This window comes from Neodiprion pinetum, chromosome 5 (assembly GCF_021155775.2).
Source record: "Neodiprion pinetum isolate iyNeoPine1 chromosome 5, iyNeoPine1.2, whole genome shotgun sequence".
In the NCBI taxonomy this organism is placed as follows: Eukaryota; Metazoa; Arthropoda; class Insecta; order Hymenoptera; family Diprionidae; genus Neodiprion; species Neodiprion pinetum.
The window spans coordinates 11,993,951-12,019,670 of NC_060236.1; the positions used below are offsets into that span (position 1 = coordinate 11,993,951).

The following is a 25,720-nucleotide window of genomic DNA, read 5'->3' on the forward strand; positions in this document are numbered from 1 at the left end:
TGACAATAAAAATCCGAAATTTTAAGCAGATTCTGTAGTAGCTTTGGCCGCGATATTCAATTCATGGGAGACTTGGTTTTTGTCAAATAACTCGCTAATTTCTGACTTTAGACTGAAGATGGTCGTAACCAAACTTGTGGGAAATTCAAATCTCTACAACTTTGGTTATAATAATTTTTTGTCTACATCTGACATTTTTCGACATTAATCACAAGTTCAAGATGGCAGCCAAAGCTACTGTAGAACCTGGTCGAAATTTTGGATTCAGACTACCAATGCCCCCCCCCCCCCCTCCACCAACAATTAGAAAGAGAAACCAGTGATTTTTTATACATAGCGATTGAGCCAGTCGTATTGAAAATGATAAAATCGGTTAGAAATTACTACGGTAGTCGATAGACATTACTGAGAGACTCATCGGTTGATCCTCTGTATAAGGTTACATAGAACTCCGTTACATAAACATTCATTACACATATACTTCAATAGCCTTCTTTTTTTTATCCAATATATTATCTGTTGCCTGCGACATCGTTCGCGTGGGCTTCAATTCAAGGCGCACTTATGCACCGAAAACATATGAATTGCCGCTGAAATATATGAAATAATACACTCATTTCTTGAAATGACAATTGTAAAATAGCCGTACTAATTCAGAACCTTCGCGGGCGTACGCACAACAACACTCCAAAGTTTCATCGCAACCGGATGAATTTTATAGGAACGCATACAGGACAAATAAATAAATATTCATTTTTATGTATTGTAAAATGGTTGTACTAATTCAGAAACCTTCGGGGGCGTGTGCACAACAACTCACCAAAATTACATGGCAATCGCATGTACTTAGGTACAGAAACGCGTACGGAACAAACGAAGAAATATTCATTTTAATATGTTGTAGATGATTGAATATCATCGCAGGTTTTTTCAAAGGTGGTATTAAATACGTTGAAGTCAATTCGTTAAACAATTTTGATTTCTTGATATTGAAAATGACCAAATTGGATCGGGATAACTGCGACGGTCCTCGATATAAATTTATATAGATCTTAGTTATTTGAACTTACGTAAACTTATTCTTCTTGTTTGGAATATGATAGGCATGATTGTGACCGAGTATGATGGAAAATGATAGACGACTTTCATTATCCTGACTATCATAGAATACGATAAGGCTACGTTTTTTACAATTTGAAAAACGTTCTGAATAAGAAATGTCATCAAGTCTAACATAAGATTGATTTCTGTAATATGTAATAGGAAGTGGTTGTATCCGAGATTAGCATGTTTATTAAAAAATACCATTGATTGAATTTACAGATAATATGATAGCTATGTTAGAATTGGAAAAACATGTCTGAAAATTCAGATTATTAACCATTGAACTTATTACTTGCGAATTTGAGTTAAACATATATTCAACATTCTCTAGCATTCAATTCATCATTTTATGGAAGAAAAACATAAGTACTCAAGTATCAGATTTTCGAAATGGCATGGCATAACAACGTAATTATTATAAAGTATGATAGGTGGCTCATAAAATGGCAATCATCATGTGATAAGTAACATGTACCACTGCGATAGATATCTTGCGCAATATTTATCTGATCGAATGGTTTCCTATAATTCCTTCTATGCTGGAATCAAGTAACTTTTTTCGTCGCTGGCTTTTACGCTATAGCCGTTCTGAATCCTGTCTGGACTGATGCACCGCGCTGAAGGTTGCCGCATACATTAGACACAGCAGAGATATCACCTTTGCGGTGACTCGAAGACGTTTTATTCGTGGTCGTGGTCATAGTCATGGTTGATGCGCTTGCGCCTTTGATTGACGCGCCTGTACCAAGGCGGCTCAGCGTCGGCGTCGGGGCGCCGGGGCGTCGGAGCGTCGAAACGACGGAGGCGAGGCTCGCCTGTCTAAACCTAGGCAGTACGCGACCGAGCGCGATTCAGGTCTCGACTACGTCAGTCCGTGATGAACCGAATAACACGCAACTTTTTGGGGAGCGTCCGTAAATAGCTGATAATAGACTGTCGATAAACGTCTTGGGTGTTTGTTTCGCTACTCAACCCCTGTCTTATATTTTTGTCAGTTATTTTTCTTCACTTTGTTGTTTATATCTCTGTTTATCCTAAATTGTTAGTGTGAATTTCGGTTTTTAAGAATGCCAGGAAATTATTCGGCTCGGTGTGAACCGGGGCTGGTAATACCAGTGTGGACACCAGTAGATAACTTAGAGCTGATTGACATCGTCCTAAGGGGCTCGGTGTATTTCTTTTTACTTATGTACTTATTCATTGGAGTTTCAATAGTAAGCGATCGTTTTATGGCAGCTATCGAAGTGATTACTTCGAAAGAAAAGGAGTTGGTAGTTCGCAGACAGGGCAGAGAACCACAGATAGTTGTAGTGCGAGTGTGGAACGAGACCGTGGCTAACTTGACATTAATGGCATTGGGTAGTAGCGCACCGGAAATCTTATTGTCCATTATCGAAATTTGGGCAAAAAATTTCCAAGCGGGAGAACTTGGGCCTGGGACAATAGTCGGATCCGCTGCCTATAATCTTTTCGTCATTATATCTCTTTGTGTCTTTGTCATACCAGAAGGAGAGACGCGGAAAATAAAGCACTTGAGAGTTTTCTTCGTCACCGCAACTTGGAGCATATTTGCGTATGTTTGGCTCTACATCATCCTCGCAGTGTCTAGTCCCGGCGTTCTCGAGGTTTGGGAGGGAATCCTGACGTTCTCTTTCTTCCCAGCTACTGTCCTAACGGCTTACGTTGCCGATCAGCGTCTACTAATCTACAAGTACTTGCACAAAGGTTACCGCATGAACAAGCGAGGTGTCATCGTCCAGGGCGAAGCAGCCGACTCAGGCAGAGGGACAGAACTTGAGATAAAAACACGGAATAATGGTATCAGCTGTGAAGACATCGATAGTGATTCACCGGAAGCTCGGGAGTTCGAACAAACGCGTCGTGACTATATACAAACTTTACGAGAACTCCGCAAGCAACATCCTACTTTGTCATTGGAACAGCTAGAGGTAATGGCCCATGAAGAGGTGCTCGGAAAGGGTCCAAAAAGCCGCGCTTTTTATCGGGTTCAAGCGACTAGGAAGATGGTTGGAGCTGGAAATCTTAGCAGAAAAATAAGCGAGCGTGCTCAGAGTGATCTTAGTGAAGTCAAGGCGGAATTGCAGCGTGCAGAGGCCGAAAGCATCGATATTGACGCAGTGAATGCTATGCGTGTCTTTTTCGATCCATGCCACTATACGGTCATGGAAAACGTTGGAAGCTTTGAGGTTGGCGTGACTAGGGCTGGTGGTGATCTATGTCAGGGATGCACCGTTGATTACTGCACTGAAGACGGTTCAGCTGAGGCTGGTTCCGATTACGTAAGTACCAGCGGGACGCTAATTTTCGCACCCGGTGAGACCAGGAAGACCATTCAACTTTCGGTCATCGACGACGAGCTGTTCGAAGAGGATGAGCATTTTTACGTCAGGTTAGTCGAATTGATGATAGTAAATGACATGTAAAATTAACTAAAATATGGTAGTCACTATTGCACTTACGGTGCTGTACAGTATCATGCAATGCAGCGATTCGAGAAATATTACATGCCCATATTTTACGATGGTAAGTGTAAACGAAAATTAAGTTGATGTGACACGTAAAATTCTATTGAATATTTTTTTGAAAAAGTTTTTTTAAACTCAATAGATATATTCACGAAATCTTAGAGTACCACTTCGTATATCCCTTGGACTCGTCAAACCACTCGAAATGGCTATTTCAACGTTTCCATCACTGCAATTCACATGACAAAATGGAAATTCAATAAAGAAGCATAATCTGACAAACGTGTTAATTTTTTTGAAACGTCGACGTTATGGCGCAATCTAAAGTACAAAATAAATTTTACAAGAAAAAGTCTTTCTGTGGCCCTATATGATTTTGGTGTTAATTTATGTAAAACTTTAAATGGAAATCCAAGAGGTACGTTTTTTTTATAGGAGGAAAAACTTTTCTAGACGGTGAAATTACCCGTTAAATGGGAAGCACTGAAGTAGTATTTTTCAAGTCTCATATATTTGCAGGTGAAAAAATCAAAGGGACCTAAATGTACTATATTGTTAGTAATACATAAAGAAAAATACACTTGGTTTTCTGTGATAGGGTTAAACTCCAATGAAGTTATACTGATGAAAATTCACAATGCTGCGTTAACAAAATAGCTATGCATTCATGTTCGGACGAATTGCAATTTTAAAAGCGAACAAATAGTACTAAACTCTTTCGTTTTTTCAGAAATTTACATATATGCATATATATCGTTTTGCGTCATATATAAAGAAATCACTGCCGCCGCCGCTGCCACTGCTGTGTCAAGAATCGCCCTTCTTCCTGCTGGACGCCCTGCTCCGGCCTTCACTACCTCTTCCTCTTCTCTTGCCGACCCCCCGCCTTTCCGCACCCTTGGCCGTTCAATGAAACTATGACCTATATATATATATATATACGTAAAACAGAAACACCTGCAAGTTATAGGTATAGGTACGTCTATAAGTTATCATAAGTATAGAAAATGATTCCAAAGAATACATTGATATTAAAAATATTATTTGGGAAGAAACATTATGAACATTTATACTCTGAACGTACTATGAACATCTGTTACAGTTTGTTAGGTTATTTTGATGTGATTGCGATCTTTTGGTCTTGAGATTTGTTCAAAAACTCTATTTGGAATTTATAGTGCAACAATGACAAACGGATTTTTTTTTCTTCTCAATAACCCTCAACCCAAGACCGGGTGGTTTGCGCGCGAAGCATGCAGGGGTGCGTATGAAATAGATACCTACACTAAATGTGATAACTAACTGTGGAAGTACTATTTACCTGAGCTATAATATTAAGGTAAAATTTCGAGTTCTAGAAAAAAAAATAAAAATTCGAAAGAATTTTTATAAAAATATATACTCTGAACATACCATGAACATTTACTACAGTTTGTAGGATTATATGTATTATTGTTCTTGCGGTCATTTGGTCTTAAAATTTGTTTACAAGCCTATTTTAATTTTATAGTACAAGAATGACAAACGGAATTTTCGATTTTTTATCAATAACACCAAATCTGAAATGTGGGGTTGGCGTGCGAAGCCCCCCCCCCCCCCCCCCCCCCCCCTAGTAAATACATGTATGGAGCGAACATGGGATTGAGCGGGAGAGAAGGGTGGAGGGTAGGCGGTAAAAGGTTAGATGTTTAAAGGTATAAGGGTAAATATATAGGGTAAAGAGTTCAATCTCTCATTCTTAAATGAATATATATACATAATGACCGCATAAAAAAAATTGACTATTTATTTTTACAAAATTCAAATTACAGATATTGTTTCAAATTACCAAAAAGAAAGAGAAATGCTGTTCAAGTTTGAGCTCTTAATATTAATATTGAGAGGTGCATCATTGCGATTTTCTATTTCTCATTTAAATAACATGGGAAATTTTTTTTTTAACATTTAGATTCCATAACTTGCCAACGCATTAGTGTACTGATAAGACCGCAACGAATTTTCGTAGGAATTTGAACACTTTGCAAAAAAGACCCATGGTCAGCATAGGACCTTTATACATATATACTCTTATACCTACGAAAACTTAACACTTTATGCTATGTATAGGGACTTTCATTTCAATCAATTCAGTCAAGTATCACGAAAACCATAAATATGAGTAAAAAATATTTCAGGCAAAATTTGTAAGGTACAAAGGGGGGAAGAAGATGAGAGTGTTAGATCTTCCGTAAGAGGACCCACCAAGGCCAAATAAAGGTCAGCTTGGTCTTTTTAAATAGAAGAGTATATTTTGTTCCATCGGTATCTGAAGGGGCATCAAATTCTGCGTAAAAAAGTACTACATACTTACTATCTCCACTCGAGTAGTGATGAGATACGAGCTGGTCAAGTTGCTACAGAAGGTGCCTGTAATACTTGGTTCATGAGTTTTGCATGTTAAAAGCAGGGTTCGCAGAAGCGTACATCTCACAGGAGCCGCGACGTAAACGCTCCCGCTGTGGTCGCCTTTTATCTTTTTTCCTCAATGTTTGTATATTTGTTTTGTCAGTTGTATTTTCGATTTTGTAAATTATGTGATTTTTTTAATTTATATTTCTAATTTTTCAGATTCAATTTTTAGTGTTTCGAAATTTTCGTACTTTACCTTTTTACAACGGATGTGTAATTATTTTAACAGGAACTTTAAATATAAAACGTTATTCGTAAATCGTATTAACGACGGCAAATTATTGAATTTTCAACGCGTATCGCCCTATTCCGAGAGCTGTACTAGGCACTATCCACAGTCGAACAATTTCAAATGAGAGCTGAACGGTGCATTGAAGTGCGCGGAAATGCTGTCGAACATTCATTGAAGTGATTTATAACCGTACGTAATTTGCTATCGTTAATACGGTTTACGAATGAGATTTTATTTTTAAAGTTTGGGTAAAATAAACAAACATTCTTTTGAAAATAGTTCAAACAAAAAAAATTTCAATTAATATAAATTTAAACTGAAAAAATAAAAGTACAGGACAAAAAAATGAATGATTTTGAAAATGAAGATAAAACTTAAAAATAACTATAAATATTTAGAAAGAAAGGTAGAAGCGGCCCACAGCGGGACCGTTAACGTCGTGGCCTTGGCAGATGCACGCTTCTGCGAATCCTATGTGACTAAAAGCTAATTTGAATAATGCGCCTCATAATAGGATGTGACTTCGTTATTACAAAGTATGATTTTAACTCGTTACCTCAGGGCCGCATCGTCTTAGATGCTAACGGAAACGAAGAACTAGAACACTCTACGAGAAGACACCATACCTACCGATTCCCCATTTCTCGTAGTTGCCACACAATCTCTTTTACTTAGTTCATTGTACTTAAAACATTAACTTTAACGTAAGACATTAGTGAACGATAACGTGTCATCGAATAGTAAAAGTGAGTCACGCAGTCGACTGAATTTTTTAGATAAATAGCCAAGAGCGCGACCTGGAACAACGTGGCTGACCACATCCAGAATTATCAAATATGATATTAAACCCATCGGATTGATCGCAACCCCAATAACATTTGGTTGCTCAAATTACGAAGCTACTGCAATATTCGAAACATACGGATGTGTTATCTATTTTCGACTCTTCAATTTTTACCTATGTCATAAAAGAAACTGTAATATTCCGACACGTTTCTTCCCCACATACCGAACTTAATTCCCGATTGTGTAATTTATGATTAACTTCGCGTAATTTTATGGGTGTACGATTGTATGACGTATGAATATATGAGCGTACAATTTTTACCAAATATTCCCAATACATATTGTCCACTAAGAAGTAATGAAAAAAATGTCCGATTAACATGACTCATGAAAGTAAAAATTGATGTTCAGTTTAATGATTATTTAAAGAAACGATCTGTCTAACTGTAAGTAGACGGTGTCTTCTTCCTCTATGTTTCAATTCATTCGATTAATTCCTTGAATGTAACCCATGCATTCATTATTAATTGTGTCTTTCACAATCCCGTCAATTTCACTTTTCAAGTGACCGGCTTGAACTCGTAATATTATCCCATAAATATATATGTTAAAACAAATAAATGTTTACATTTGGCGCCCAACATCTAGGCAAGAATTTGAGTCTCATTTAGCTGAAAAACTTATTAGATCGAGTACGACAAACCTTGTTGATGGGTGAAACTAATGCCAATTTAATCATCACTCGGTCGAAAGCAAAATCACTTGGTTTGTATTCTAATACCACACCGTTGACTTTCGATAGACGTAGGAAGACGACCAAGTCTATTTCATTGGTCAAAGCGATGGATGAACAACTCAAACAGTCAAGATTGGAGTGAAAGAAGTTGTAAAAGCTTTAAGATGATCTTAGAAAATAACAGAAGGGTGTCCAGTCTTGTAGTGAGTTAGCAAAACAAGTTAGAATGCTCCAAAAGGAAAAAGACAATCAATCTCGAGCTTTGATTGATTTACGCCGAGGTTCGACAAGCCAATATATAGATACAATAATTCAATTGATGGGTGGAATGATAAATCATATTCAATGTTCACAATTAAGATCAGAGCCTCTCAATTCAGTGACGAAGAGAATCAGAATCTTTTAGAGTTTTTATCGGACTTAGAAAATTATTTTAGTGTCAGAATGCAAATGCGGAATGCGCAGAAAGTATCGGTACTTAACAATTCATTGGTAAGTTGAGCCAAAGTATGGCTAGATCTAAACATAGAAGTGTGTGATACTCATGACAATTTTAAGAAATTTTTTACATTAGAATTCTACTTAGTGCAGTATCAGGTGAAAAGAAAAAGTAAGTGGGCTGCACGTAAATGTAAATGACCAAAGAGTATGTTGAGAAGTTATTTCACGAAACAAAATCAAGAAGCTAAATATTTTGAACCCAGATTATCGATGTATGAAGTAAATTCTGTGATAGTACAACATAACTAAACTGCCTTTTAGAATAAGAGATGTTTTAGCTATCGTAAATTTTGCCGATTCTCAAGTCCTTTCACAAACCGTAACCAATTTAGATAGTACACGTGAAGAAAAAGAAAGCAAATAGCAAAATCATAATAAAAAATTTACTAATAATAATGCTCAAATTCATAGTTCAAATGATCAGAGGTAAAAGCAATCTAGGCAGAAACGTCCGCCAAGTTACCAAAACCACATCACAATAAAAATACAAGAACAATTTAAGTATTACCAGTTTCTGTCGTGAAATTAGGAAAAAACCCCAAGCCCTGGGCTCGCTCAGCAAGTACGTATATGTCATGAACTCGAACCTCGCTGTTTCGTGTAGTGATATCGGAACATCATTATAAGAGCCACATACTTCTTGGGCACATTTATTATGTATTTTTGAATGAAATTATTATAGTTACTTGTTCGTGTCGCCTGTGATTCCGTGTAATGCTGTCATCTTTAAAATCGGCATTTATCATCAAATAAACGAACTGTACGAGATCAATTTTGCATTGAACTGGTTGATAACAGCTTGTTCAATTTACATTATTAACGTATCTAATTTGAAATGGTTTATTTCTATCACTTGCAGCTTAGATTCATATTTTACAGAAATACAGATTTGATGAGGTTAAGTCAATTGATCAGTTAGCTTCGAACAGATTATCGTATTGTCAATTTCGGATTGGGTAGATGCATTTTATGAATTTTTGCTATTGTATTAATTGCCGTTGACTGCAGTTCGAATATCGATGCGGGCGAGTGTACGTATATGTGCTGGTGAGCAGGCATTTGGGACGCCTGCACTTCAATCCTTCTGTACACTCACGCGCTACGGCATTCGGCACTGCATACTCAATCTGAGTCAATTGAGACATAGTGAGTAGAAATCAAATAATTTGTAGCAAACATGCAACGGCAAGACATGGGACATGTGAATTGGATAAATTAGAGCTTTTTTGCTTGTCCAACGTAAAGTAGTCAGACATTTTGTTTTTATACAGCATTGAGTTTATGTTTCGTGTCATTGACTAAATACTATCCGACGCTGTAAGAATATGTATAATTTATATTTCCAGGTCATTATTCCACGTTAATAATACGATAGATTAGCCACCGTGATCTTTTTGTCGCTAGAGCACTCATAATTGGTTTTCAAGAAAAATGTGCTTGCCAAGTACGTAGTTCTCAGAACGATATTTCGATACCACTACACGAAACAACGAGGTCTGACTTCATGACGTAACATGCTTACTGAGAGATCCTACAGCTTGGGTTTTTTCCCTAACTTCACGACAGAAACTGGCAATATCTAAGTTTTTCTTGTATTTTTATTGTGATGCGGTATTGGTGACTTGGGTTATATTTTACATTTCACATGTTTTTGCCTAGATTTGATTATTTTTCATAAGTATGCTGCAATGATAATGCAGTACCGTAGTAACAAATGAACTAATTTTCAGTCAACCGCAATTTTTATATCTGTTGAGATCTGTAGTATTTATCGTTGCTATCGCAATTACGACTTATGACTGGCACGACGAGAACGCGAAATAGCAATACTGCTGATCCAATTAGCGCACCTTTATGTACATATAACTATCTCAATTTTCTGACTAATAATCAATACATTGCGAAGTGAAAATGATATATGAAATTTTTTTCTTTCGTTTGAATACATCTTATTTAACCGTCAAGTACAATAAGTATAGCTCAAATTTGTTAGTCTAAATATATGACTCTATTTTACACAGTCCGAAAATCTTAACAATAAATTACCAATCAATAGCACTGGTCAACAGTGGTTTTGTTGCCCTAGATATTTGAGTGGTCTTACAATTAGTAAGATTTTGTCAACGGCCCTAAGAGTAAGCGTAGTTTTTCGAAATTGGCGCTAACTATCTACTTTATCGACATTTTCATATATGACTTAAAAAAGGATTTTTTCGTAGAATTTTGGTGTTCGGGACCGAAGAATTTATGAATAATATCACGATTATATTAGAAACCATCCCCCTTTCTACAATACTAGAATAACATAAAAACTACAAGCCAATCTGATACAATCATGATTCTATTCACAAATTATACGCTCTCAAACACCAAAATTCACGGAAAAATCAGGTTGTTAGGTAGGGGTGAGACGTGTCTGAGCGGTGATAGTTGATGATTATAAATGATCAAGATCGCTCCAACGTAACGCCAATGAATAAAAATTGAAAACTAAGAAAGACCTACTTCTCGATAAGCCGATAATGTGAGTACGTTGCTGCTTGCAATTAGTCCTATAAGGGCTGTGAGAGTCATTTAGATGGTTGAGGCTAATTTATATTAATAATAAAGGTGGGTGATCTTTCAAAATAAATGCTTGAAAATGAATTAATCTGGTGAAAGTTTAGTTTGATTATGAAAATGAATGATAACAAATGAATTTGATTCCAATAAAAGAATTGTAATGGTTCTGCGTGTAAATCTAAATGAAGATAACGTTGACAGCAAAATAATATTCAAATACACCCAGCTGTAGAAAAGGATTAAGCACCGTTTACGCTCTTCAGCAAGTGTTGTATTATCTTATTGATATTTGGTACAGTATACATATACAGTAGCGCTCAAAAGTATTTTGACAAAGATAGTAATAACTACAAAAATCAATAATATTATTTGTTGAAACAAATTTGATGCTCTATATAATTGTTAAAAATTATCTCTCGATTACTCAAAAATGAAGTGGAAATAAAGAAAAGTAAGAAAAACGATTGATCAAAGTAATAACGACTTTCATATTATCAAAATACTTTTTAGCGCCACTATATATATATATGTATACATATAATTGGTACCAAGAACATCTGTGCTGAACGAATATTAATTCTACAGTTGGTCGGTTAATATGATATTGTATCTCTCTTTTTAAATTAACGTAGTTTTATATCAATACACAAACTATAATTGGACGTAGTTGATCCGTGGAACCACATGCAATTTGGACTATTTATTCCTGATTATTTATCTATAGTTGGGCCGGGAGAATAACTCTCGGAATGTGTAACACATTGACGCCAAATCAATTAACAAAATCCGATGTATGTACTTCCATGGATCAAAATATATCCTATTGACAATGAAATCTGTGATCAGTCTGAAATGAGCTAAATTATGATATGGGCCGAGCTGAAAACTAGAGAATTCCTTTAGGAATAGCCAAAGGATATTGCTTGCAGCTAGGCACCAATTTTCCTGTGTTGTAACCAATTTTTGTGTTAGTTATATCTTTAATTTCTTAGAAACGAATATATTTTGCTGATCACTAGCTAGAGAAGCTTGCCATCAATTCTGAATACGATATTTAGAAAGCGAGTTTAAGAAAGTGGTGAAAACATTGGTTCGCTTAGAGTTGAAGAGAACTGTTCAAACTTTATCTTTAGATACGATGATTTGCGAAATTGAGAACCGTCGGGTTTTGTTGGTCGGTGTTCGATAGAATTTTAGAGCAGAACAGCACCTCGAAATCGGAAGGGATGACGAATACGGACCGTTGATATGCTCAGCCACTTAGTATATGTGAATTCAGAATCTGGATATGTCTGTTATTGTCTATTATTACAGAATTGGGATGTGTAACCCAAAAGTTATTGTTTACAAATGTCTGTAGAGTTCACTCACGATTAATTGTAATACGAAAAGACTGAATTATTATTAGTTTTAAAAGATTATCAATGAAAAATAGTAACGTAATTGGTTATTATTCAAAATGACACTTAATATTACCTAATTCTACCAAATCAGGGCTTATTAAATCAGGGCAGAGCCTGATTTGATACGAAAAATGGAATTATCACAAAACTGTCTACTCGCGAAAAGATGAGAATCAGTATCGAATAGAAAAAATTGAAAGTTAGGTGCTAGTGAGTCCTGTGAATTCACAGAATAAAGCGAAATGCTCAAATTTAACGAGATATCTCGAGACTTTAGGCCGGGCACAACTAAGATTTCATTGGCTGATAAATTCCCAGTCTAATGAAGAAAACACAACTTTTTTGGTCAAATTCGATTTTATACATCAACATAATCTCCTTCAAGAGCGATACAATCATTTCAACGCTTGTCTAACATTTCGATACCTTTCCTGTAGAATCATTTATCTTTGACCTCAAAATAGGCGTTTGTTTCGGCGATCACCTCCTCATTTGAGCCAAATCCCTTTCCGGCGAGCATTTTTTTTAGGTCTGCGAACAGGTAAAAGTCAAGTCGCTGGGAGCCAAATCTGGAGAATAGGGTGGGTGCGGAAGCAATTCAAAGTGTAATTCGTGCAATTTTGCCATCGTAGCCAAAAACTTGTGACACGGTGCAATATCTTGTTGAAAGATCACTTTCTTTGCATATGAGGCCGTTATGGGGCAGTTGAGCCATGTAGCGATCGCTATTGACTGTCTTGCTTTTTTCAAGGAAGTCGATAAACAAAATACCGTACGCATTCCACAATGCGGATGCCATAACCTTGCCAGCATTCGGTTGCGCTTTTGACCGCTTTTGGCGAGGTTCACCGGCTGCTGTCCACACAGCTGACTGCTGATTTGACTCTGGCGTGTAATGGTGGATCCAAGTTTCGTCCATGGTTATGTTTCGACGCAAAAAGTCCTTTTTATTTTACCGAAACAGCTCCAAACAACGCTCGGAATCATCGACTTATTGTTGTTTTTGGTCTACTGTTAGCACACGCGGCACCCACTGCGAAAACAGCTTTCCCATAGACAAATGTTCATGCCAAATAAAGCTTACATGATCCTTTGATATATTTAGAGTGTCAGCTATCTCCTGCAACTACACTTTACGGTTTGCGAAAACGATTTCGTGGACTTTTTTCGATATTTTCCGGTATAACCTCTTTTGGGCGACCAGATCGTGGCGCATCATCGGTGTTCGTATAACCACGTTTAAATTCAGCAAACCAGTCAATAATGCTCGATTTTTCTGATGTAGAGTCCAGATAATACTTATCAATCCAAGATTTTGTTTCAACGGTGTTTTTTCCCATCAAAAAGCTATGTTTTAACAATACACGAAATTCTTTTTTTCCATGGTCTTGAAAATAAAAAAGTTGGTTCACTAAAACCACTGCAATTTTTAAACGAAACGTCAGATCGTCATAAAAATTTTACAGCTACGTTTTGAAGGTTAGTACTTACTAAAAAAATATTAATTCTGTGTTTGAGGCGCCATCTGTGTATCAGACCAGGAACTTATCAGCCGATGCTCTTGCACGGAAGGACTAACTCGGGTTTACGTCCACGCGCCTCACGACTATCTCACGACTAACAGACGAAAAGACGTGGCTTCTTGGCCCTGAGGGTCCAAGAGCCTGCAGTCGCAACTAACTTGTATAGTAATTAGCCAATGAGGTGTGAGGGCGACCCCTTGGTGCCGCTCCACATGGTCAGCGTTACCCTGGAGTGTGACGTCATTGCTCCGACGGTGCTCAATCTCGTTGATTATACGAATAAAATATTAACATGAGATATCTTAATGTAATTTTCACACATTCGTCCATACTGCTTACTTATTGTTAGTAAAATATTTTAATTCAATGTACATTATGTGAGCGATTCTTCCTAATTATCGATTTATTCAGCTTAAAAAGAGAGATATTTTTGAGGTTGAGCTTGCTTATGTTTAGCTCAGCATTTCTTAGCTCAGTTCTTGGTACCAGTTAATCTGATTTTTTATAAAACCTAATACTGTGGACTGTACGTGACTTTTTCTAGGAGGAATGGGTAGATGGTCGTTATGTGAATATGGGAATGAAATAATCTATGAAGCGATAAATGACGCTCAAGCGGCGACACAATAATGCTTGACTGTTTAAGGTAGTAGTCCGGTGTGACGACCGAAATTTAGACGTTTTTTCATGATTTTTTTTAAAAAAGTAAATAAAATGCTATCGTTTTAAAGTTTTTACATGTTTTTATTGGTGTTTTGAAGTATATAAAAAAAATTTTTTGAAGTTAATTTTACATTAATTTGTTTAAAATTTTTGACGTCAATATGGAGTCCTCAAAGAAAAGATGAGTTGGTTCGGGGAAACACACAGCCTTCCAAAGTCATCTGAAATAAAAAATTCAAAGAGATTATTATTCTGTAGACTTCATTTTAGGTCCCGAACCTTAAATATACGTAAAAATAAAAAAAAAAAAACAAAATGGCGGACTTGTGAAAAAAGTTCTCAAAATCTAATTTTTTTTCTTCATAAATTGTTTAAATAAAATAGTTTATAATTAAAAAATTAAATGTTTTAAAGGTTCGGCATCTAGATATGTGTGTCTAGAATAACGGGTTAAATTTTTAGCTAAATCGGTTGAATAGTTTTGAGTCAGTGATTCCCCGAACTTTCGAAAACATGGTTTTGAGAAAAACGCTTTTAAAGTTTTGACAACAGATTTTTTTCAATAAAATTATACTTACATTAATCAGCTATGCCTGGTGCATAGAGCAGTCCTTCCGTTTCCTCAAAGTTGTCATTTTCAGCAGCTTTTAGAGCTCTACGTAAAGTTCTGGCTTCTTTGCAGTTGGCTTTTTAAGCACAATATTAGCAACAGATTTGACAGCGACGCTTTCATACACACGCTTTCATACACACCACGGCGCGCTCTCTTATTTTAGCTATAACTTTAAGAATAATTAAAATTTATGTCTGAAATTTTTATAGCATATTTTTAAGATGTTTTTCTTCCGAAAAATGTACAAAAAAAAAAATCGATTTTTTGAACCCGTCACACCGGGCTACTACCTTAAATTAAAATATAGTCTTGAAAAAGGTACGTCGGGGCGTAACAAGGGTAACAAAAAAAATTCTTTTTTTTTGTGAGCTGTATAATACATGCCGCATGCTCAGACCTACGTTACAAGAACTCAAAATCTATTGTTTCGCGGAATTCGCACAAACTTGAAACTAATAGGTACAGTACATTCAGCTTCATATTGTTATTTCTGAAATAAGATGTGTTCGACATATTACAGTTCGATTATGAGCGTACGACGCGTTCTAATAAACAAATCAAAAGGAGCGGTAAGTACCTGAGACAGATGTTAGATTATTCGTCAGATAGTTATGAACCTCATCTATTCATGATCACGTGGCTAGTGGATCAGAAATTTGGACCAATCGCTACGAAAATTAGACAAAATGTAATTACAGATATGAAAAAAATAATTAACGTAATACAACGTCAGCTTTTGTGTTAAATGTGCTAAGCTCTTTTGATATTGATATAATTTTTATACAATCAACTGGAGATTGTAACTCTCTTTTTCGGCAATTGGAAACATTTTGAGAAGTGTAATAACAAGTACCAGAACTACATTTACTAGGGTATTTCAAATTCTTAAGGAATTTGTAAATATTTTTATCAGACGATAATTTTGTTTCTTTCTGAGCTGACAGAATGCTACCGTAGATGAAATTCAGATTCATCTGCTATGCGTACATTTATTCGTACATCATAATCCTTATATATAAAAGCACAAGTCCTGACTGACTCATCAACGCCTAGCCCACGCCCGTCGACATAAAAACCTGAACTTTTGGGAGTATATTTCTTTCATGACATAACCATAGGATGAGATGCGATTTTTCGAAATTCGAATCCAAAGGGGATGAAAAGGGGTGCAACGTGTTTTCGCGGATTTCTTGTTATCTCATGGTTTCGATGAGATATCGACTTGGTTTTTGCTTCTAGCGGTTCCTCATTCAAACTCCTAAAAACCCCTAAAGGGGGATGCAGAGTGTTCTCACGGATTTCGCGATATCTCTTGGGTCCGATGAAATACAGACTTGGTTTTTCTTCTAACCGTTGCTCATTCAAATACAATAAAACAAATTTCACCATTTTTATGAATTTCACTCCTGAGGAGATGACCCCTCATCTCCCCCTCCCTAATCTATAAGTGAAAAGGGGGTTATTGTTGGATATCTGAAATTAAAAAACAAAGGACATGGGGACTGCAACCGTTTTCCGAGTCGCTGGATCCCGATTTCACGTTAACATTTGCAAATGAAAATGGCTGACTCAGAATATCAAAATTCAATAGTTCAATATTGTATCTTCGATGATATTCGCCTTCAAACAACCCAAAATTGTTATCAGTTTTCGCGTATCTTCTACCGTTTTCGAGATATTTACAATGAAAATTTGAGTTTTTGGGAATTTTGGAAAATCAATATGACGTTGTTTTTATCTGCTCGATATAATCCCCGCTTTAGATAACACCAAAATTTAGTTAGTTTTGGCGTATCCCCTACCCTTCTAGAGCTATCTATAATGTAGGTTCCTGATACGAAGTATTGGCAAATTCAAGAATCAGTCGCACGAGTCAGTCAGAACATTATTTCGAAATATATTCACTAGGATGGTTCTTACTCAGGGTGTAGACGAATTTTTTAGTGGTCACCAACCAAATTGACTCAAAATTAAAAGGTTGATAAAAAATTTGTCTCCACCCTAAATAAGAACATCCCTAATATTCACTCTATTCAATCGGGTGACAAGGTTAGTGTGGGAAAACCCAGAAAGTACATCTCTTACTCCTTGAACAATAAAAAAATGCGGACGCACTACAGCGCGCATGGGCGAAGCCCCTAGTATAATATAATACGCTGTTTACAAAACTGTCTTGCCAACATTGGTTAATTGTACTATTCGCCCAGTTTTGCTGGTAACTTCTTTTTCCAATTTTTTTGCCAGCAGACTTCGTAGATTACATTGTTGTTTTATTTTCAGTTTAAAATGGTTACTTCATCTCCGTTGATAATATTGTTTTTTCTTCATATGGATCATGATCAAGTAACCGACTCCTTGTTTTTTGTGTTGACCCATACGTACATATGTGTAGTTGGGCGGTGATACCAGTTCATATATGGAACTTTCTTTTACAAATCGAACAGATTTGGACAAAAATTGACCGACACATTTTTGATTTAACTGAATTTTTTTTCAGAGTTCTTTATCGAGAAAAAAGAGGTATACATTCAAGGATGGTTTTTTCACATACTTTAGAAAATAGAGGGAGTCGAAAATTTGAGAATCTGGCGGTTTTCGGCCTGGAGATCCATTTTCAAAAATTCGCAACTCCGGTTGTAATTGAGCTAGAAACTTCTGTTTTCTTCATTTTAAAGCGAGAAGTATGAATTTTAATATAAAAATTGTCTCATTGGAAATTATTTACAAATTCATATTGTTATAAATAATTGAAATGTTTCAATCGATTTTTAACAATTGCCCCCAACTCTTAGCGAGTTCTTATTATAACCATCGTATTTTACGCTAAATTTCCTATCAAAAACGTATTTCCAATTGATGGGCATATCATCATTACTGTTGGAAAATAATTAATTTATCTATAAGAAGTTTTTCTCTGTAATATAAGTGATTACAGTAAACTCCCGTTCAACCGAAATGATTGGGTCGGAGGACGGTTCGGATAACGAAAATTTCCGATAAACCGAAGTCCCGCGTGAAACACCCCGAATTGCATCAATACCGCGAAATATGATCGTAAAATACTTGCGTACGTAGGATGCTATTGATATGGTTGTGAATAAGTTTGTATGTTTTTGACTGAACAATTTGTGTTGACGGGTTAAACAGTTTTTAAATGCTGAATAACAAAGCTCATTTATTTTGCGTTGATACAGAAAAAATCCACCTTGTTTGGCAGCGCGAAAAAACAGGAGTTTTGATTTTACTACCTACTCTTCGAATCAAAAAATGAATGACAAAAATATGAAAATCTTGGAAGTTAGTACCAGCACGGGATCCCGAGTACCATCTACTAAGTATATTTTTACCATAGCACGAGGCAATTTATACCAGTTCCATCTCTCTGTGCCTGTATGTACATAAATATAGAGGTGTCACGAGAAAATAAGTAATCGGTCGCGATGGTATTCGGTGAGTGCGGGTGGGGTAGGTGCATTCGAAAAAGTTTGTTCGGATAAAGCGGATTTCTGATAAACGCGATTCGTATAAGCGGGAGTTCACTGTATTCTATATTTTCAATGAAATAAAATTATTCATCCGCCTGGCGGCGCTGGTGACACATTTGTTTTGCGTTCCTACAAAATTCTACAGCTTAGAATATTAGAATCGAACTTAACAATAATGTGAATCTTTTTTTTTCTTTTACGTCCACCATTATTAAACTTCTTCCCCGTTTTCTCGTGATATCGTACCCTGAGATCCGAAGAGTCGATCTGTCTCGTGGAGTATGCGGAAAAATTTTCAGGTTAGGGTGGTGTCAGTGAACGCGACGATTAACCAACAAGTTTAACGTCAGTCCTGTCAAAAGACAATAATCGACAGTTTGGGTGTCAAGTTACTCTTTCCGTCTCGTACTCTATATTATTTCGGCCCAAGACAAATGTGGCGTATACCGGGACAATCTCTTGAAACTATACATACAATGCGCATGCGCGAGTTTTATCGGCTGCTCGGGCAGGCTGGCCACTCCGAGTTTCTGCTGTCAAACTCTGTTTCTGGCGGCGATGTAGTTCATACGAATTTTTGAGGTTAGAATCTCAAACAGTCGACGTAGTGACTCGGAAAGTTGATGCTAATGCTCTTTGAAAATTGGCTTTATTCCGAAAGTTGATTGAGAAATCTGTTTAAATGTTGGGTGCTTGGAAGAAACGCAGCAGGTAGGTGGGAACATTTTATTTGATCACTTTTATTATTTCGTACATTAGAAATAACAATGAAATTTTTTTCTGTCAACAGGTGATACGGCCAAAATAATTACATCTCTAATATTTACTGTTATCTACCTATTCAATTTATCACACGTACAAAGATCATCGCCACTTTAAAGCAACTGGGCAACTTTCTCACTCTCTTGTGATTTCAGGTAGCAATATTGAATTTTATCACTTTCGCAAAAAAGGCATTAAGCCGAGCGTTCAAGAAATTTAAATATCTCACTATCTGTAATAGAACTGTGAATCATTTTTTTCTCGAAAATAGTTGAACAAAATTTACCAATAGTCGATAGTCAATGTATTTTTTCCGATCAATGAATTATTGCTACTACTATTAAGAATTTTCCAATGATTATCAGAGTTCATTTCGCAAATTTTCAATGATGTTCGATTAAAAAAAATTAAGGGAACCTAATACTTAAATTGAAAATTCAAGTAATATTAGATTTATTAGAATGTTTTTTGTATTTCATGTTAATGCGGTTCGAAACAAAAAAAATCTTATCTGAAGCGCAGAACTCAGGAACGTAGATGACATCCTGTGACACAAGTTGAAAATCGACTTTCTCAAAATGCGCCCTAACGTCACAATTAGCTTCAAGGAAAATCATGTTTTAGAGTAATGTCAGAACATCATTACGAGGATACTGACTTATCAAATTCAAGATTGTGTCCCTTGTTCCATCAAAATAAATGAATATCTAGTTTTTAACGAAGTTCATGAAGATTTTTTTCCAAACAATTTTATCCGATACAATATCTTGTGCATAGTCCTCCGAACATCACCTTGTAACAAGGATATGTGGAAAGAGTCCCTTTGTTGCAGGAACCATTAAAAAATTATTGGTTTTCAATGCGTGCTACTGAATAACTTCTGCGTTTCAGATTCCATTTCCAATCTCAAAATGAGATTTTTTTGCTCCAGACAATGCTAACATAAAACGCAGAAATAATTGCGGTAAATAGAGATTCACGAGCTTTCAGTCTTAGCGGAGGACCCTATAAAGAGTGTGAAATTGAATTTGGTTTTAAGTTATCGTGCAACTAGCTAGCCAGATGACACCGTGAACTAAGATTGAATTCAAAGACATTTTTAACTGAAGTTATTCAACAATTCTAGATTTAGATTGATTCAGTTTGCCTCACAAAAGTCAACCCTACCATCTAATTAAGAACTTGAAAAACTATCTATCTGAATTCAATGCCAAAGAGAGTGAAAGTAAGCGTCAAAATAAGATACCAAATTAAATGGTTTAAAGTTTGAGGAACAATGCTGGTCAATAATAATGCTTGAATTACAATGGTGCACAGAATGATTCCTTGGTAGAATGAATTGACAGCAACGGTTGAGTAACAAATTTATAGCTGTTGGCTCGATCAAAGTGAAATGACGGGATATTCAGCTATTATGATCTGTAGTATATCCCGCTCTTCAATTTTGCCGCAACTGATGTTAAGAAGGTGGCGATGGCCTGATGAAATTCACTCTGGCACCTGATGTCTGACGGAACAACCAGGTTCGATGGTTATAATGATTGCACCGCTCGAGAAACCAGGATCCTTGCCACCTAAACGTTTTGACCATCAGGTAAGGCATAATTTTCCTCGTGTCAATCAAAGTTCAAACTTTGAGCCTGCTGAAAAAAAAACTAATTTTATCATTGAATCCATGTTAAAATATTGTAATAGTCAAAGATCACGTAATTAGAAATTTACCTACATGCTTCAATGCCTGACAAATTTAGTTCCGCTTTGACAATGAATTATTTCGTACCTGAAAATATTAGAAACTATTATTATCACACAGGATCTTTTGGTATTTTTGGATACAACTAATTTCCAATAAAATGCACAATACATAAATCGTTAATGAGACGCATTTTTAATTTCATGTAAATAAAGAATCTGTTCACAATAAATGTTGTTTTTACTTACCTACCTCTGTTTGTCCACACTCCCACTTGTTAATGACATTTCGCATTCAATTTCAGATTTTTTCTTTCAATAAATAATATCCAATTTCTGTATCATTTGATATTTGCTTTTCCGTTGAATTATTTATTGCATAGGTTGAATATTTTCCGATATCAATCACGGCTTTACGCGCGAGAGATTTACAGCTTTTGTTTCATTTCGTGTACGTTGGCGCCCTACTCAGCAGACGAAAACATCCCCGCGGGGCGATTTTAGCGACCAATGAAATTGAATTATTTGGCGCATGCGCATTGTATGTATAGTTTCAAGAGATTGTCCCGGTATACGCAGACGGGTGGGCCAGGCGGCCCGCTGGCGGTCACCTGCGACGGATGTAAGCGGCGTTTTCATGCTGCCTGTTCTTCTCTTACAGCTACCGAAATTAGTTAGTGCTTGAGCTCTCTAAGCGCACGATGCTATTTTATTGCAAAAAATGCTATGGTGCCCTCGAGTACCTACTCTCCATTTATCGCGCGAACGAAAATCTTGGGAGTGAAATCCAAACCCTGCAAGTAAACGTTCAGGCTATCCTCGAGGAGAAACAAACTAATGATGACAAGCTCCGGGATAAGGTGGTCAATATCGAGAACAAATTGGAACTCGTTAAGTCTAATGACACCCCCATCGCACTGTTTAACAGTTCCATGGAAAATCTTCGCGATGAGATGTCTAAGATAAAGAATTCGATGACTGGTATAGAGAATCGAATTGGTTATTAAAATTTTTTAATGAAAAATACTACGAATACGAACTTATTAACTAATAGTCTAATGTATTGAAATCTTAATAAATTAATTTTTGATTTATTTCATGTATATTTATTCACATTCTGGCAGAATTCTATAGAGGTGCATAGCACCTGTGCATAGACACCATAGAAAAATACTTTGTTACAGAAACATTATACATAAATAACACATAAGTTTATCATTTTTTTTTTATTTCTTTTAATTTATAATTTGCTACAATAATATTTTTTATTTATTTATTTTTTCGTTCGATTTTTTGTAAAGTCTTATTTGCTAACAAATGATACTATTTTATTGAAAATATAGTACAATCACTCATATTACAGAGAATAACGATACGAGGCACGATGTGACGCGCCGCGCTAGATAAATTAATTTTTTTCCTATAGTAATCAATCGATTAAAAATACGTTTTTGATAGGAAAGGCCGTAGGCCGATAAGTATATCGAATCGGCCCCAGAAAGGTATCAGGCTCATTATTTCAGGGAATGTTGGTACTATTGAGGTACTTTTATTCTGCAAGTTTCAGATCTCTATCCATTACTGTTTCTGAATAAATCGAAAAGTACTGAAAATCAGGGAAAATTGTTATTCTCAGAAACTTATGAATCGATTGATTTGAATACTGGATATGTTTTGGGGGTGATAGTATCTTCTGGGGGAAAAAAAAAACAGTTATGTCGATTCATAGGATCCTTAAAAAAAAACTAGTTTTTTTCTTTAATTTTAATTTTTAACCGTGTTACGATTACGGAACAATTATGAAACTATTTTTTTTGAATTCCTCATTCGATTTTCGATGAAATTATGACTGTTTCGAATTTTTGAAAATGGTACACCATATTAAAATAAATAAAAATTCGATTTTTCATTAAAAAATTGATTTTTTAAAATATTTTCAGCCTTGAAATCACAAAAAACGGAGCTTATTCGATTACAGTACTAGTGCAAACAACAGGAAACATCAGAAACACTCATATGAAATCAATCCTTCTTTATTTAATAAACTCAACCTCTTTTATAAACCTTATTTATCACTGTAATGAATAAATCAGTATCAAGTACTATCCTTTATATAATTCGATTATGTTTCAAAGAATTCGAACGTTCCTGCTCATCTATCAGTCAATTTAGCATTCATAAGATGGCACTGTAATTAATTGGTAACACTGTTTTTTGTTTTGATAATCCACTAGATCTGTATCTTACCTCAAAATTATTTACTGTTGACATTCTAAACAAGTACTGCTTGTACTTTTTATTGTATTTAATAATCAATTCCATTCAACGATATTATTATTTAGGTGAAAACATATCTACAACTGAAACTAATAATCCAAAGAGTTGCATTTGTTTAAAATTCATTAAAAAAATACCAATTGCTCCAAAATATATACAATCTGATAAAGATGCTGAAGTGTTTTTAACTATCTTCGAGCGTCCGGTTGTAGTTGGTGATGTTTTGTGTTCTTATTGCCGGGTAAAAAAATATAAGAAAACTTAACTTGACGACGAGGAACCGAAAACATCTTTGGAAGATGAGTTACGTTCAGATTCAAGTAAATTATTCATTAAATACAATAAAAAGTATAAACAATACTTATTTAAAATGTCAACAGCACGGTCTTATAGACAGGTCTGGGCACTACGGCTGTAAAACCGTGCTTCAAAATGAAGCCGATGTTATGAATTTTCGCTGCTGGCGCTGGTGAGGGAGAGGCCTACTTAGTACGCATACGCGGGCTCGGAGATTGCAGCGCTCCGGTCTTTGGTGCACAAATTCAGAAACACAGGCTTCAAGACGGTCACGCTGCGTTATATAAGAAGGGGCTTGGAGTGCCCAGACCTGTCTATAAGACCGTGGTCAACAGTAAATAATTTTGAGGTTAGATACAGATCTAGTGGATTATCAAAACAAAAAACAGTGTTACCAATTAATTACAGTGCCATCTTATGAATGCTAAATTGACTGATAGATGAGCGGGAACGTTTGAATTCTTTGAAACATAATCGAATTATATGAAGGATAGTACTTGATACTGATTTATTCATTACAGTGATAAATAAGGTTTACAAAAGAGGTTGAGTTTATTAAATAAAGAAGGATTGATTTCATATGAGTGTTTCTGATGTTTCCTGTTGTTTGCACTAGTACTGTAATCGAATAAGCTCCGTTTTTTGTGATTTCAAGGCTGAAAATATTTTAAAAAATCAATTTTTTAATGAAAAATCGAATTTTTATTTATTTTAATATGGTGTACCATTTTCAAAAATTCGAAACAGTCATAATTTCATCGAAAATCGAATGAGGAATTCAAAAAAAATAGTTTCATAATTGTTCCGTAATCGTAACACGGTTAAAAATTAAAATTAAAGAAAAAAACTAGTTTTTTTTTAAGGATCCTATGAATCGACATAACTGTTTTTTTTTTTCCCCAGAAGATACTATCACCCCCAAAACATATCCAGTATTCAAATCAATCGATTCATAAGTTTCTGAGAATAACAATTTTCCCTGATTTTCAGTACTTTTCGATTTATTCAGAAACAGTAATGGATAGAGATCTGAAACTTGCAGAATAAAAGTACCTCAATAGTACCAACATTCCCTGAAATAATGAGCCTGATACCCTTCTGCGGCCGATTCGACATACTTATCGGCCTACGGCCTTTAACGTAGAATACGATGATTATAATAAGAACTCGCTACGAGTTGGGGGCAATTGGTAAGAATCGATTTAAACATTTCAATTGTTCATAACAATATGAATTTGTTAATAACTATTAATGAGACAATTTTTATATTAAAATTCATTCTTTTCAATTTAAAATGATAAGAAAAAAAACAGAAGTTCCTAGCTCAATTACAACCGGAGTTACGAGTTTTTGAAAATGGGTCCCAAGCCGAAAATCGCCTCAAATTCTGAAATTTTCGACCCCCTCTATTTTCCAAAGTATGTGAAAAAAAATCCTCGAATGCATATCTCTTTTTTTTCGATGTAGAATCCGTAAAAAAAAACAGCTCAATCAAAAATGTGTCTATCAGAAAGGTGTTCGGTTTGTAAAAGAAAGTCCCATATTAGGTAATTTTGCTGCGGTTCAAGTTTTGCATGTTGTTTCTTTTGTTTCGAATTTTCCTGAAAAAGATATCATGGTATTCAAACTTAGAGTTTTCAATGGTATTTTCCTTCCGCGGGGGAGAGGGGGGGGGGGGCATATTGGACGGTTTAAAATAATATCCATTCTTATGAGTTCTTTTCTTAGGAAAATGAAAACACTCAGACCAATTTAAGTACAAGTTTGGGCCATTATTATGCAGCTATTTTGAAGTTGTGATTTTTAGAATTTTTGAAAAAAAAATGCTATCAATTTTTCACTAATTTTTTTAACGTAGAAAACTTTTTTATAAAAATTGGAGAAAGATGGATTTTAGTAGGAAAAATTTTCAGCTTTTTAATGGGGATATTCACTTTTTATCATACGCAACAAAAGACCTTTTAAAATCTAATTAAAGTGACAAAACTGATTTTTCTCACTGTGCGCCGTATTACTTCAAATTAGTTATTTTTTTCTGAAAGCTGAGAGTTTTTCCCATAAGATATGTCATTTTCACGATGTAAATATTTTTTGTTCAATCACAATTAAATGAAATGTAAATTCTTTACCATTAAAAAACTTTTATTTTC

At 35.5% G+C, this 25,720-nt stretch overlaps 1 protein-coding gene and 1 long non-coding RNA gene across 8 annotated transcripts in view; one reads left to right on the forward strand and one right to left on the reverse strand.

The window, feature by feature from the left end:
* The first annotated feature begins 1,935 nt into the window (after positions 1-1,935).
* Positions 1,936-25,720, forward strand: part of Calx (sodium/calcium exchanger 3) — a 1,242,927-nt gene continuing 1,219,142 nt past the window's right edge. For all 7 annotated transcript variants that reach the window (XM_046628885.2, XM_046628886.2, XM_046628892.2 and 4 more), the window contains exon 1: positions 1,936-3,514. In XM_046628885.2, coding sequence (XP_046484841.1) covers positions 2,172-3,514 — 1,343 coding nt within the window. In that variant the 5' untranslated portion in view covers positions 1,936-2,171. The remainder of the gene's footprint in view (positions 3,515-25,720) is intronic.
* On the reverse strand, positions 14,570-15,169 carry LOC124220268 (uncharacterized). The gene is made up of 2 exons (XR_006883554.2): positions 15,023-15,169; positions 14,570-14,665 (listed from the first exon to the last, which is right to left on the reverse strand). It is a non-coding gene; the product is annotated as an uncharacterized lncRNA (long non-coding RNA).